The sequence below is a fragment of the Salminus brasiliensis genome, chromosome 11, assembly GCF_030463535.1.
Source record: "Salminus brasiliensis chromosome 11, fSalBra1.hap2, whole genome shotgun sequence".
Lineage (NCBI taxonomy): Eukaryota > Metazoa > Chordata > Actinopteri > Characiformes > Bryconidae > Salminus > Salminus brasiliensis.
In genome coordinates, this window is record NC_132888.1 from 5,177,864 (window position 1) to 5,193,067 (window position 15,204).

The 15,204-nt window shown below is 34.9% G+C and overlaps 2 protein-coding genes across 2 annotated transcripts; both read left to right on the plus strand.

Annotated features, from left to right (window-relative positions):
- Positions 1-8,602: 8,602 nt before the first annotated feature.
- Positions 8,603-9,538, plus strand: LOC140565666 (olfactory receptor 52B2-like). Its single transcript, XM_072691707.1, has one exon. The coding sequence runs from the start codon at positions 8,603-8,605 to the stop codon at positions 9,536-9,538; it is 936 nt and encodes a 311-aa protein (XP_072547808.1).
- A 3,268-nt stretch (positions 9,539-12,806) lies between these two features.
- LOC140565667 (olfactory receptor 52K2-like) lies at positions 12,807-13,769 on the plus strand. Its single transcript, XM_072691708.1, has one exon. The coding sequence runs from the start codon at positions 12,807-12,809 to the stop codon at positions 13,767-13,769; it is 963 nt and encodes a 320-aa protein (XP_072547809.1).
- Positions 13,770-15,204: the final 1,435 nt, after the last annotated feature.

Consider the following 15,204-nt stretch of genomic DNA (forward strand, 5'->3'; position numbering starts at 1 on the left):
TGTTTTTTTTTATCAAATTTCTAATCAAACCAATCAGGTGTGATTAAAGCACACATTATAAACTTTAATTTAAGGGTTCAGTCTTAAAATTTCAGGGCACCATAATGTTCAGTACATAGCAATGATAGTTACATTTAAGCTATCATATATCCCTTTTTGTTGCTTATCTCTTGCATGCAATGAACTGCTTGACGGTTGCAATTCATAGACATCACCAGGTGCTGACCATTGTCTCTGGTGATGTTTTGCCAAGGCTCTAATGTAGCCCTCTTCAGCTCTTATTTGTTTTTGGGGCCTTGTTCTCTTTCAGGTTTCTTCATAAGGACAGAATGTTCAATTGGATTCAAATTGGGTGACTGGCAAGTACTTTCCATATGTTACGTTTCCCATTGCAGTATATTTGGGATCATTATCTCAATGTAGGACGAAGAGCCACCAATTGAGTTTGGAGGCTTGAGCAGATAAGATGTTCCTATACAACTCAGAATTCATTGCGCTACTGTGTACCTCAGTTACATCATCAATAAAGATAACTGCACCGGTACCTGTGGCAGCCATAAATGCCCAAGGTATAATGCACCACCACTGTGTTTCACAGGTTAGGTGGTATGCTTTTGATTGTGGGCAGCAGGAACTTTGTCCAGATTTCTGCAGGCTATTCTAAGTATGTTTTGCAAACTGTAATCTGGCCATTCTGTTGTAGTGGTTTGAATCTTGCACTGTAGCCTCTGTATTTTATATATACAGACAATGGATGAATTATTCAGGAAATACACAATATAAAGCCGGTGTGTGTAAGTGCAAACAATATAGAGTACCAGAAGTATGGCAATGAAAAATGTGGTGAACAATGCTGTGGATATAAAGCAGTGTTTATTAATTATCTGAGGAAGGCCGGAACAGCTATAGACTAGTAGAGGATATTACTGGTCAGCTAATTATCAGGGTGATGGCATGAGGGAATGTAATAACATGGCCTTCAAGTGTGAAAAGGCCTGGATCAACTCAGAACAGGAGAGTAGGGCTGGATAATTAATGATTGAAAAGTTTATCTAAAGGATAAAGGATAAAGGTGCACGTATTCGTCACTGTACAGTGTGGACTGTACAGCGAAATGTGTCCTCCGCATTTAACCCATCTAAACCGACATTCAGGACCTCGCCCAGTCTGCTTCATGCACTCAAACACTGAGCCAACTAAGCAACTCAAGCAGCCTAAATAAACGTTCATTAACTGCAATCAAGAAAAAGCGTTCAATGAATTGTGATATTCATTTGAGGTCATATCGCCCAGGACTACAGGAGGGTCTATGTGCTGACCCAATCTGGATTCACATTCACTGAAATGAAATTGTTGTTGTTTGTCCCAAATTGCATATATATATATATATATATATATATATATATATATATATATATATATATATATATGCACACAGTTATGCTTCAGTTATGTAGCAGTCCAACCGTAGTTCCTTAGTGTGCTCAGCTGTGCATGTTGGTGAAACCAAGAAGAACAGCTGCCAGTTCTTATCAGCACCAAGTGCAGTTTCCTTGCCACCTTCACCCTTGACTGGCTCACTGCAGGTTTATGTAAGATTGTTTTGTGATAATGTGCATGCTTGAAACAGCTACCAATAAAGGCAAAGTGTTAGTAGACATATCCACATTGTAGCACACCTCATATGTTTAGCTATCTTCAACTCAAAAACTGCTTTTTTGGTTCGAGTATCTCTTGCTTACAATGCTTTTCAATGTCTGTCTAGCAGAGAGGATGTAGGTGGGGTCACGATTACCAAGGCTTTCATCCTTAACCACAGAAAACTACAGCTACATTCAAACCTTTTTGCTGGTTTAAATGATCTGTATTTTAAACTGTAGAGACTAGTCACAGTGTCATGTTGTTCATTATAGTACTGTACTGTTTACAGCAGTTGCTGCCACCCCCACCCCACAGTGTGACAATCCTTTGTCTTATATGGATGAACAATGAACAAATGAACATTGTATCAAACCGTACTTCTAGATCTTTTCATTTAGATTTGAGCTACACTCAATGACTTTTACGGATGCTTTCATGAAATATTTTCCCCCACATATTTCAGTCAAGCTAGGAACTTTTATTGATATGTATGTATATCTACACATTTCACTCATTTTTATGTAAGAATGTGTTTCAGCATGTGGTTTGGCAGCAACATGTTTTGTTCCAGTGACTAATCTGCCACAAATGAATTCTTTCCTTTAAAATTCACATTTCATTTAATGCCCACAGGTTTCATTTTGACATGTCCTGAACAAGCATGTCCCATAAATAATGTTCCAAGTACAATCTCAGTTGATCTGAAATAGCTTTTCACTGCACACAAGTCTTAAATCTCCAGTTTTTACATTTTTCAACTTTTGACATAATTTGAATCCAGACAATTGTTTTTTTTTGTTTGTTTGTTTGTTTGTTTGTTTCGCTTGTTAGTTTGTTTTTTTAATTGTGCCTTACTTACTTGGAATAAAATCTTTTACAATGATTTCCATTGAATTTTTTGGGGAAAAATTTGAAAAGATTTGAAAGCTTTTTTTACCATTTGGAGAAATTAGGTTTTGGCGTAGCAGCAATGATATGTTTATTAATGATTCTATATGCTGTCTTTCTAGTATATTTATCAGTCTGAGACATATGACATGTACCTATGTTTTTTAATAGACCTAATTAATGTTGTCAATTAATATCGGTCAGCATGGATTAAAGACATCTGATGATAACAATTTAGTTTTTAATAATTTGTGTTACTGGGTTGTGTGTTTTTTTTTTTAAACATCACGTTCCTCATATGTGAATTCATGGATTTATAGAAGCAAATTAAATAATTTATGTTTTAGGCTATATGTCATGATGAATAAAACATAATGTATGTTATTGTGTGTTTAAATCTATAAGAAAAATAAATCATGTGCATTAGGCCATTTTAGCCCAGTTCCTAATAATAATAATAATAATAATAATAAACTCATTTTGACAGTCCCACTTTGCCAATATCCTTTGAAGAGGCCTCATTTAATTTCTGTTAGGTATTTTTTATTTTGTCAAATAGTGCAAAATAATCAAATGAAAACTGTATTATGCTGTTTTCTATTGCATTACACTGACAGTATAATGTGTCAGACAACATAAAGCCAGTTAAATGCCACATCTGGCCTGATGTGGCTTAATAAGCAGATAAAAAGAGCATTATAATAGCAGTAAAGTCCTATACTGAGAGCTTATATAGGAAATGTTTTCTTGCAAGAGCTTACGGAGCCATCATAGTGCTATCATCACATTAGAGAGACTTAAACTGAGTTTATACAAACATATATTAAAGTATTATTATTATTATTATTATTATTATTATTATTATTAAGTATATAATTTTTACTTTAGTGTATTCACTTTTTGCATCTTGCAGAATATTATTTTAATACCACACCACACATTATCTAGATTTATTCTTTTACAAGGTCAAATATTGTTATTTTCCTAATAGTTTGTTTATTATTATGTAGAAACCTTATGAGACCTTATAAGACTACACTTTGGGCAATAATTACAGGCAGCAACCAGTTTAGAAACACTAACAAAACACATTCACACATCCTCTGGCCTATGCATCAGGAGAGCTAATTAGGCTGCTCTCTGTGTACTGGTGGCCTCAAGAGGCTTATAACACTAATAATACAAATGGAAAAAAAAAATGTTGTTTTTACAACTTTTTTTTCTTTGGTCACGTTCTCAATAACAGAACCTTGTTTAACAAAATAGAACAAATTAACATGCATTCAAGTCCAGTTATAAAAATGTGTGTTATGTTTGCTTCACAATTTTTGTCAAGGATCTTCATGATTATCTTATCTTTTTTTTTCTGTTTTTGTGCTCACTGACAATTATGTAGACATTATATACACAAGCACCGATATGTTCAGAGGCCTTTACCCTGGGCAATGACCAAGATTTGATTAAATTAAGCTCTGTCTGAACTCCCTGTCGTCCCTTGACCAGTGGGCTAGCATCTAATTAAGGGGCCCTTAGTCCTCAGTCCCTGTAGGCCAGGAGTTCCCACATCTAACCAGGGATGGCATTGTTACCTTAAAGAAGTAATCTGATTCCTGATTACTGTTTACTCCTTTAAAAACTAAGTAACTTAGTTCCTTTATTGCTTACTTGATTTTAAAAGTAACTAAGTTACATTACAGGTTACATTATAAGTTACATTCTGCAGCTGCCAACAACACCCCCCCCACCGCCCCAACATAAAAATGACAACCAGTTTTACTTCTACCTCATACTGGCCGGCCAACTTCAACTCTCCCCCACTTACTGGTTTTACACCGAAGTCCAGCTTTTATTGTTTGGATGGCGGGGGACCTCCTGCATTAGTTGCAGCTTTCTGCTTTGCACTCCAAATGTTTCTTCAAATTTGACGTTGTGTTTTTGAAGCTAGATAGCACTTTGTCGCCAGCACAGAGTGTACCACAAACTTTGATATTGTCATCTTTAGCTGACACAAACTCAAAATAGTGGCCGCATTTCCAGCTAGAAAATGTACATCTCTCTCTTCCCTCCATTGTTTACGTTTGTGTCGTTGCGTTGTATTGTATGTGAGTTGTCCTCATGCTGCAAACATCACTTAATTGTTGCATAGGCCAGACGTCACTCCCCGAGACGCAAGAAAAATGACAACAACAGTAATGCACATTGACTTGGATAAGTAACTTTAATCTGATGACTGGACTCGAAATAGTAACTCATTAGATTACTCGTTATTGAAAAAGGGGTCAGATTACAGTAATGAGTTACTAACTAAAATGAGGTTGATCTATTTGCTTAAGTTAAGTCATATTCTTAAGGAATAAGTGACTCCAAAAACTGCACCTGCGTATCTTTGAGGTCTTAACTTTCTTTTTTGTTAAAGGGCTACATCAGACAGTCTACGCTCTTAAAAATAAAGGTGCTTCAAATGATTCTTTGACCGATGCCATAGAAGAACCCTTTTTGGTTTCAGTGAAAAACATGTTTATTAAAGAGAAGTGTGTGTAAAGAAGATTTAAATTCATGAAGAACCTTTACATCACATGAAGAATATTTAAAACTTATATTTACCATAAAGGTTCTTCTCTGGCATCACACAAAGAATGCTTGGTAGAACCTTTATTTTTTAAGAGTGTGTATATATATATATATATATATATATATATATATATATATATATATATATATATATATATATATATATATATATATATATTCTTACTGTCACTAGGTTTACAATTATAATTATATAATTATAATTATAAGTTTTGAAGGCTCTGTTCTTCATTTTGAGATTCTATTATATTATGTTTGTTTTGATTCAATCAATGACTTGTCTGTTAAAATGTCAACAGAAAAAAATGGTTTAATTTATGAACATGTTTTTATTTAACATTTTTAGACTGTTAGGCAATGTAAATAAACCCAAGTGTTGATCATTTTCATATCTCAAACAATAAAGAACCCATGTTGTCAATCAGCTTCACAGTATAAAGAAAGCCCATCCCAATGGCATTATTAGCAGCATGTGTACAGGATCACCTCCAAAGCTCTAAGGATTAATTACAACATGGTACCACTAATAAGAAAACATCATTAACCTTTTCCCATGTCTGTCTCGTTAATGAGACACTTTTTTAGATGATGTAACAGTCTGATGTTAAAACTGTCCCAAAAGATCAATACATTCATGTTTGTGCAACTGTTTCAAAATAAACTGTTCTGGCACTCAAAACAGGCCTAGTCTGTATGTCTTGGCTGCAGCATTAACCCAGTGATCAATGACGATAACTAAAGAATAGAACTGCTGACAAACAGCTGAAGTGCTTAAAACAAACAAATTTTGTCAAAACTGCATTGCGTTTAGATCCTACTCCAGTTTGCATTACTCCCTTAAACAGTCTATGGTCCACCAGCAGGCCAAAAGTGTTCTTCTGTTACAAAAGAATAGCCACACCAGTTTGTGCAGAAGTTCATGTTGTTACTGAGTGTGTAAATAGCCTTTCTGAGTTAAGGGGTTAAGGGGTTAAACACCTAAAACACAATTTTACACACAATGGCAACATTACACCTCTCAGTGAAGGGTATATTTACATTTTGCTAAGACGACAATTTCCAATCAATTCACAATACCTACAATCTGAATGTAGATATTTCTACTATGCAAAAACCTGCAGAGAAGAATATACCACAACCACTGCAATAAAATATCAACTTTTCCTGAAGAGGGTATCAAACATTTAAACCTTTTTAAGCTCTTAACTCTTATCAACCTTGTTGTGAATCCAAATGTTTCCTCAAATTTGACGTAGTGCTTTTGAAGCTAGATAGCATTTTGTCGCCAGCACAGATTTGACAACAAACCTTGATATTGTCATCTTTAGCTGACACAAACTCCAAATAGTGGCTGTAAATCACAAGTTTTTTATACGTTTTTAGTCTTTTGTTGTAACATCGACACTGTGAATAACCAATAAATGAGGTTTCTACAGCACCAAACAGGAAGCACCTTACTGTCCACATTCATTTAACCAGGGTCATGTGTCATTCTGTCACTTCTTTTTTTGAACAAACTACTTCACAAACAAACAAGGGCAGCCATGGCCAAAAGATGTTTCTGTTTTAGCTCTAATGTTTAACAGTTTCTCTTCTTGTAGGTTTCCACCAGGAGCCTGATGGGAAATTATGTCATAAAGAATTTTGTTGCAGTTTTCCAAAGATGCTCAGTCTTTGCAGAATCATCTGTAAGTAATGGCAAGTTGTCATTAAAGGGGAGAGAGAATTTAGTGTTTTGTCTGTTCAAGTATGTGGTTAGCCTAAGCTTAAGCCTAAGTACTGTTGGGCACTTGATCAAGGCCCATAACCCTCTCTGATCCAGGAGGATGCCAAAGCAAGGCAGACTCTCTCTGCTCTCTGACCCTAGCTTTCTAACCTAAAGGTACTTATTAATTAAAAAATAAATAAATTGGACCAAAAGTCCACAAGGTCAGAAACATTAAGTCATTTATCTTCAATCAAATCTCAAGTGTGAATTTCAAAGATTAAAATATCCAAAGATTAAAGCAAATAATTCTACAAAGACACTATGGGCCCTATCTTACACCCCACCAACAGGGCACCAATGGGCATAGCGGTCTCGAAATAAGGTGTGTTCAGGTAATTTTCTGGCATATTGCTCTCTTGGCAATGGAAAACACAGAAGCACCACTGACTGAAAACAACCTAGGCAGAAGTCAACAGTCAGACGTTTGTTGCGATCTTGGACTTAGTACATGCCTTTTATGCATTTTGAGCAGCACAAGGTGCACTTTTCTAGTTGTTACACTAGCAAAGACAAGACCCCCAAAAGTCTGCATGTTGTGCAGTTGATGGCTCGCCCAAGATCAAGACCTAAAAAAGGGACCTACATGTTTAAACTGGGTATCCAATCAGCAAGTAGAATTAACCACTGCCCTGTACATGCACAGAAGGCACTCAATGCTTTATATTTGAGTAAATGTTGAATTTCTGATTGTAAATCAAATCTATGTGCAAGGAATTGCATTGTCAAATAGAATAGCAATATTTTGGGAATTTATCAAGTAAGATTCTTCAAAACTGGATGTAAACATACAAGAATTCTGGATCATTATTTCTCAATACTTATGTAGACGGTGGCAATGATTTACTGGTATTAAAAAGCCCAAAGTAGGTCAGGAAAACATTTCCTATTTCATTATATAATTTGTCCAGTTTTGGTAAGCCTGTTCCTACTGTAGCCTCAGCTTTCTGTCCTTGACTGACAAAAGTGAAATCTGACATGGTCTTCTGCTTTTGTAGTCTGGTCAGTCTAGCCTTTCTCATCAATTTTCTCAAATGTTTCCATCTGCAGAACTGCTACAAACTGAATGCTTTTTTCTGCATTTCATCACTCTGAGTAAACTCAAGAGATTGGGGTGCTGACAATCCAATAAGATCAGCAGTTTTAAAAAAATACTCAAACTAGCCAACCTGTCCAACAGTCATGTCATGCTCAAAATCACCTGCTGGCCCATACCTGGATGATTTTATGCATTGCACTGCTGGCACACAATTGACTGATCAGTTACTTGCATGGACGAAAAGGTGTACAGTTCGACCAGTGTTTTGTGTAAGCCTTTTTTCATTTAGAGATCACAGATAAAAATACATTAATTAGTAAAGATCATTAAAAACATTGCCTGGCCATGACAGAAAACACACTTCCTAAATTGATCCTTAAATGGGGCTCAATCTAATGTATTAGTGATGCTTGGGCGTCACGAATGATGTAATTAAGGCAAATTGTTAACATATAAAAGCACATTGCTTTAGCTGCCTGTCTGGTAGGGAGGAGACATGTCTGCTCTCCTTTACATTACTTTTTTGCTGTCTTCACATCTTTTGTCTTTTGTACACAGCAGGTAATAGAATTTGTTTTGTCTATATGTACTCATTTGAAAGCATTTAAAAGCATCATTCGTGGGATTGCTAAACTGTTTGTTGCATATTGTGTTGTGTAGATCAAAGTGCATGCGTTCCAATGGAAAACATATCTTTTTCAATTGACCTGGAGCTCAGTTTGAACCCCTTCTTTATCCCGTCTGGTGCAAAATATCCCATATTTTTCCTTGGACTTTTTATCTACATTTTTTGCCTTTTCTGCAACATGAGTCTTTTGCTTCTTATCATAATGCAACAGAGCCTCCACAAGCCCATGTATTTCATTCTGCTCAGCCTTCCTCTGAATGACCTCATTGGAATTACTGCCATGCTTCCCAAAGTGTTGTCAGACATTGTAACTGAAACCAACAAAATCTATTATCCTCTATGTGTTCTTCAAGGCTTCCTGCTCCATATGTATGCAGGTGCTCTTTTGTTCATCCTGGCAGCCCTGGCTTTTGATCGCTATGTAGCCATCTGCCTGCCACTGCATTACAACTCACTTATGACACCCAGAGTTGTGGTATCTATCATAGGCTTAGTTTGGGGCCTGGACTTTGCCCTAATAGCTTCACTATTCTCCCTTCAGGACAAACTTCCCAGATGCAGAACCCACATTATGAATGTCTTCTGTGATAATCCCTCACTAGTGTCACTTACCTGTGCTAATACTGTGATCAACAATGTTGTTGGCCTGCTCTACACTGCCATCATGCAAATTATAAGTGTTTCCATTCAGGCTTTTTCATATATAAAGATTCTATTGACCTGCTTGGCCACAAGTCGATCTGAGGCAAAGAGCAAAGCCATAAAAACATGTGTGACACAGTTGGTTATTTTCCTCATATTTGAAATTGTTGGGACTTTTAAAATTATCTCGCACAGGTTTACAAATGTCTCCACAGATCTGCAGAAGATTATGGGCATGCTCATTTTTACAGTGTCTCCATTTCTGAATCCAGTAGTTTATGGATTGAACACCAGTGAAGTGCGAAACACTTTCTTAAGGGTTTTACGCAGGAAGATTTTTGCTTAAAAGTCAGTTTACATATGGTGCATATGTGTTTGTGTTTTAATTTGAACATACATTCTCAACAACAAAAATGCTTTAAAGTAAAAATTTACATTTTATTAAAGATCTCAAAAGATCTCACTTATGACACCCAGAGTTGTGGTGTCTATCATTGGCTTAGTTTGGGGCCTGGACTTTGCCCTAATAGCTTCACTATTCTCCCTTCAGGACAAACTTCCCAGATGCAGAATCTTAAATATGTCCATTTTTTATTATATTGTATTTAAACAAGGCTTAATAAACTTCACCTTCAGAAAAATGGTCTTAGAATGCAGTAACAAAGAAATGCAAGATGAATTAAGCCTAAATATTTGTATTAATATTTGTGTAGATTACAAAGCTTGTAATCCTCTGAATGACTTTTATTGCAATTATTATGTATTAGTGTATTTCTACCAATGTATGCGCCAATTGATAAATAGAAAGGTTTATTTAATTAAACATTATATCAGCTCATGTATGATGTAATATTGAGTTCAAATCTGTAATTGAATGCTGTCACTTCCAATTTGTACATTTGTATCATGATTCTCATACTGGGCTACTATTTTGCTGCTTTAATAGTGTTTTTTTTTTTTTTTTTTTTTTTTTTTTCTCCAGCTATGCACATGCAGTAACTCATGATTCCAGTTTTTGATTCTACTTATTTTCATGGTGTCCATATGAAATGTTTCTCAATGTTGTTTCCTCATTTTTAAATAAATTGTGGTAAATGCACTGCACTTAAAAAGTATTTGTGTTTTGATTGCTAAAGTTGGTTAAAGTCTGTTGCATGTAAAAATGAAAATATCCCACTACCCGACTATTTTGACTTAGATGAACATATATGATCATTTTTTAGTTTAGTCTGTTGCCATTGAGAACTACATAGTGATTGTCCCATGCAAGCACATGTCATCAATAGCTCAGACCTCTAACCACTAAGCCACAACTGCCCTAAGTAAACTAATGAAGGAAATAATAACTTTATTTTAAACACGCAAGGTTATTCCCTATCAGCTGGAATTTTGGGTTAAAGCCTGTGACAAATGAAAAAAAATATTGATTGAGGTATAATTATAGATAAAATATAATTAACTGTGACAAAATCTTTTAATTAATTTATTCAAAGTAAAAACTAAACTTATGGTAAAAAAGTTTATGGTGTTTATAATTAATTCATAAGTTAATTTATAATTTTACTTGACTAATGGTAATGGTACCACTAACACAAACAGTGAATCAATAGATGGGCTATAGTGTACTTACACATAGGGTCCAGCCAATCCCCTTCACCCAAAATACTAATCACCCAAATATGGATGAAAGGGATGGGCTGGACCCAATGTGTATGTATAGAGACTACAGGAGAAACACTGTAATTTCCCATAGACTGTTCAGAATGTTTTAGAAGGTATAAAATCACATTTCTCTAAATTCCTTATAAAATATTCAAAATAAACAATACCACTTCTCTACAACAAGACTGGAGCCATTTGTGGGAAGCTGTTATACTGTGAAGATGGAAGGGCTTTACTGTACTGCACCATTTGCATTGGACTGTATGGCAGGTAACATAAAGAGTAAAGCAGACAAAACAGCTCAGAAGTCTTCTCATCACCACTCAAAAAGCAAGGTTACATTAAAGAATTACCAACTCACAGGACAAATAGAGGAGTGAACATTGTGGAGTGGATTTTTTTTCACAATTCATTTTAATGAAAAAATATAGAAGATAGTGTTTGCTCTAAATGTGAACCAATTTGAACCTTTGGTGGTTAAAGTGGACCAGTTAGAGGTGTGCATCCTAGGTGTGTTAAAGGATAGAGAGCAAGAGTCACTAATAGCAGCCCCGGATGCCTTGGGGAGAGTTAGCACCCCAAACCACACTCTGGTGTTAGAACACTGGGTGAGGTCGATGGCATAGCGCTAGCGCTAAGGCCAAAGCTAGTCCACCGGAACACCACACCCACACCACAATAATCTAAATATTCTACTTCAAAGCTCAGTATTAAAAGACCATGATCTAATCTCCTATGAGCTACATCTTAGGCAAAATATTCATTTGTCCGCCCGCCCAAACAGTGCAGAAACTAGAGCAGAAATGGTGGACGACCAAACTAAAGGTGTTCCACTCTGCCTGGAAGGAGAGCCTTAGTGGGTATAGACAGGCACTCATTAAAGCTCGCTCAGCATATTTGGCTCACTGAATTGCAAAAACAATACTAACAGTACTTCTTAGTGAGATTTCTAAACTTAAGTCAGGCACATACTCAACCTCAGATCCCAGTAATGTTTTATGGACTATTTAAATAATAAAATAGAAAATAATAGACAACAAATCCAACCCTCCTTATTAAATCCAAATTCCAATCAGACCCCATCATAGCACTGAGACAGACCTAGTAAAGATTGCAAACCATCTGCTTCTTGCCTCTGATCAAGGCTACATATCTTTATTAGCCCTACTCAACCTCAGTGCAGCCTTAGTGTGATCAACACTATAGATCACACTATTCTCTTAGAAAGGTTAAAGAACATGGTTGGAATCACAGGGACAACTCTATCATGGTTCAAATCATATCTAACCAAACACTATCAGTTTGTAAAGATAAAAGATTGATCTCCAGATTACACAAAAGTGAGATATGTAGTTCTGCAAGGCTCTATTTTAGGACCGCTATTATTTACATTCTACATGTACAATTAAAAGCAGACATGTTATATCAGCCAAACCTGATGATAAATCTAGATTAAAGAAAATTGAGAACTGTGTAAAGGATATAAAACTTTGAATGTCACATAACTTCTTTCTTCTTAACAGTAACAAAACAGAGGTTTTTCTTTTGGGATCCAAATGGGATTTTTCAGCCTGAGAGGTGTTTTGTTGTTTTTTTTTTAAACAATGGACTTGCAGAGTAATCAGCTGGGATTTAGAAGGGGCTTGTCTCATGTAGGAAGTATATAAAACTGCCATGCAAGGTAGAATACGTACTTGATGCACACTTACATGTGTGAACTGTTACATGTCTGAGGCAATGTTCTCCATTATGCTTAATTTCTAGCTAAATATTGTGATCAGAGTATTTGGCATGCAGGCCTCTTCTGGGTAAGCCATCCTCTTACTACTTAATATAAAAAGATTAGATCACACGAATAAACTGTATGATCAGATGTTTCTTTTTGTTCAGAATTGTTGCTTTCTTCCTCCTACTGTAGGTCCTTTTAAACTTGAAGTATAACAAAACACACAATGGAATCTAATTTGTCCATATATACAACTCTCCTGACTTTGGAATCATTGGAAATACCTTCATCTAACATTATTCCTGCATTCATATTTGGAACTCTTACATATTGTCTTATTTTGTTCTTTAACATGACTGTATTGCTAACAATTGTTTTCAACAAGAAACTTCATAAGCCAATGTATATTCTGTTGTTAAATATGCCGGTCAATGATATAATGGGTGCCACTGTCTTTTTTCCTCAGCAGATGTTTAGTATACTGACTCAGAATAGATCAATCACCTACTCTGCTTGTTTTGCGGAAGCCTTTTTTACACATCTGTATGGAACTGCCTTAACTAACATTCTCACTGCTATGGCTTATGACAGATATGTTGCCATTTGTTGTCCATTGAAGTATAACACCTTGATGTCCTCAAATAACCTGTTGAAAATAATCATTCTAATATGGAGTCTTGATGTTACTATGATTAGTATCATTTTTTCACTGAGTTTCCGCAGACACATTTGTGGCACAAAAATTGTTGACATTTTCTGCAATAATCCATCCTTATTGAAGCTCATTTGTGGAGACATAAGGGTTAACAACTATTTTGGGCTTCTAACAACATTTTTACAACAAGGATTTACAGTGCTTACAGTGTTATTCACATATGTCCAAATCTTAATCACAGTTGTCTATAAAAGACAGTCTGAGGCTAAAAGTAAAGCAATTCAGACATGTGGTACACACCTAGTTGTCTTTTTATGCTTTGAGTTCAACTTACTCTTTGCCCTGGTTGCTCACAGATTTGAGTCAACATCTCCAAGCCTTAGAAGAGCTTTAGGTGCATCCATAATGATATTTCCCCCTATTCTTAACCCTCTAATATATGGACTGAAAACCAAGGAAATTAGACAGAATTTAATTTTCTTCTCCAAGAAAAAGGTTTCCCCCAAGAAACAAAAAAAGAAAAGTAGAAATTAAGGTTTATTTATTTTAGCTCCTGTTAGTGATGTTAATATGACTTAAATATATATATATATATATATATATATATATATATATATATATATATATATATATATATATATATATATTATAAGCTGTATTATCAATTTGGACAAAAAAATATTTTCCATGCACACAAAATCGGCTTAAATGTATTTTTTTTATATATAAATAAGGTCACAGTGAACCTTGTAGAGTCAGAATTGTGTATGGTGTTGATCAGCAAAATGAAACATCTAAAGTGATAAAAGTCTAGAAGCTCTGTCACAAAAACATGTGGAAATGGTTACAAATATACTCTACCTGTACTTTTAAGAGTGTAAAAAAACACAGCTTAAAGCCTGTCATTGCATCATTTAGTAGCAGATTCATTAGTTAAAATGAAAGTAAAAGTTAAATGCATTTTTGCCAATGTTTTGTCAATCAATATATTTCTGCAAGTTAATTTTGTTTGTTTCCCATGTACATAAAAAAAAAATAAAACAATGTGGATCTATATATATGAAACTATATGGATTGTAAAACTTCACTGACACCAAGTCCATTTTGGGATGGTCTTTAATAGACGATTGTCCTGTCCAGGGGGCATTCCAGCCTTGTACCCAGTGATGTCAGGTAAGCTCTGGACTCACTGTGACACCGACTAGGAGGAAGCAAATAAGATGAATGAATGGAATGTAATTTGTTATTTGATCTGACCACATTCCATGCAATGAGTAATTAATAAATAATTAATAAAATCCTATTTAAAAAGATGGCCTAATCATTTTAACTTTATAGGTATTTGATTTTACTATTTCACTTTAAAACAAATGTATTGTCATTCCTTCTTAACATGTTGAGATTCTCGAATATAAAGGTTAAAGGATAAAGGATAAAGGTGCACGTATTCGTATATTCGTATATTCGTATTCGAATATGGTGCTACAGTACCATGAAAGAACAGCAGACAATTTTTAACAAGAATTTAAATACAGACAATAGTTTTAACAAAACACTAAATAATTAACTGTACAAAACACTATAATAATAACTATACAAACATTAAGCACAGGACATGGAAACTATTGTACATGTATTTTATTAGTGCTTACAAAAGCATAAATATTCAAGATTACTAATACTAATATGTACACAGGAGTATACATCTACATTATCATAAATTGTTTACAACTCTTTCTTATTTTAAAGATTATATGTTTGCCCAGTTTTACATAGGAAATCTTTATTTTTAATGAAAATACATACTTAATCATTTATATAAATTCAATATAAGGTCCAGCATTTGTATTTAATACTAATACTCATTGGGACACACACTGACACCCTCTCATGCTAAATCATTCTGTGGCTTGTTCTGTCAGTTAAACAAAGATAAAATACAAAACAAGAAATGTTCAATGATTTGATG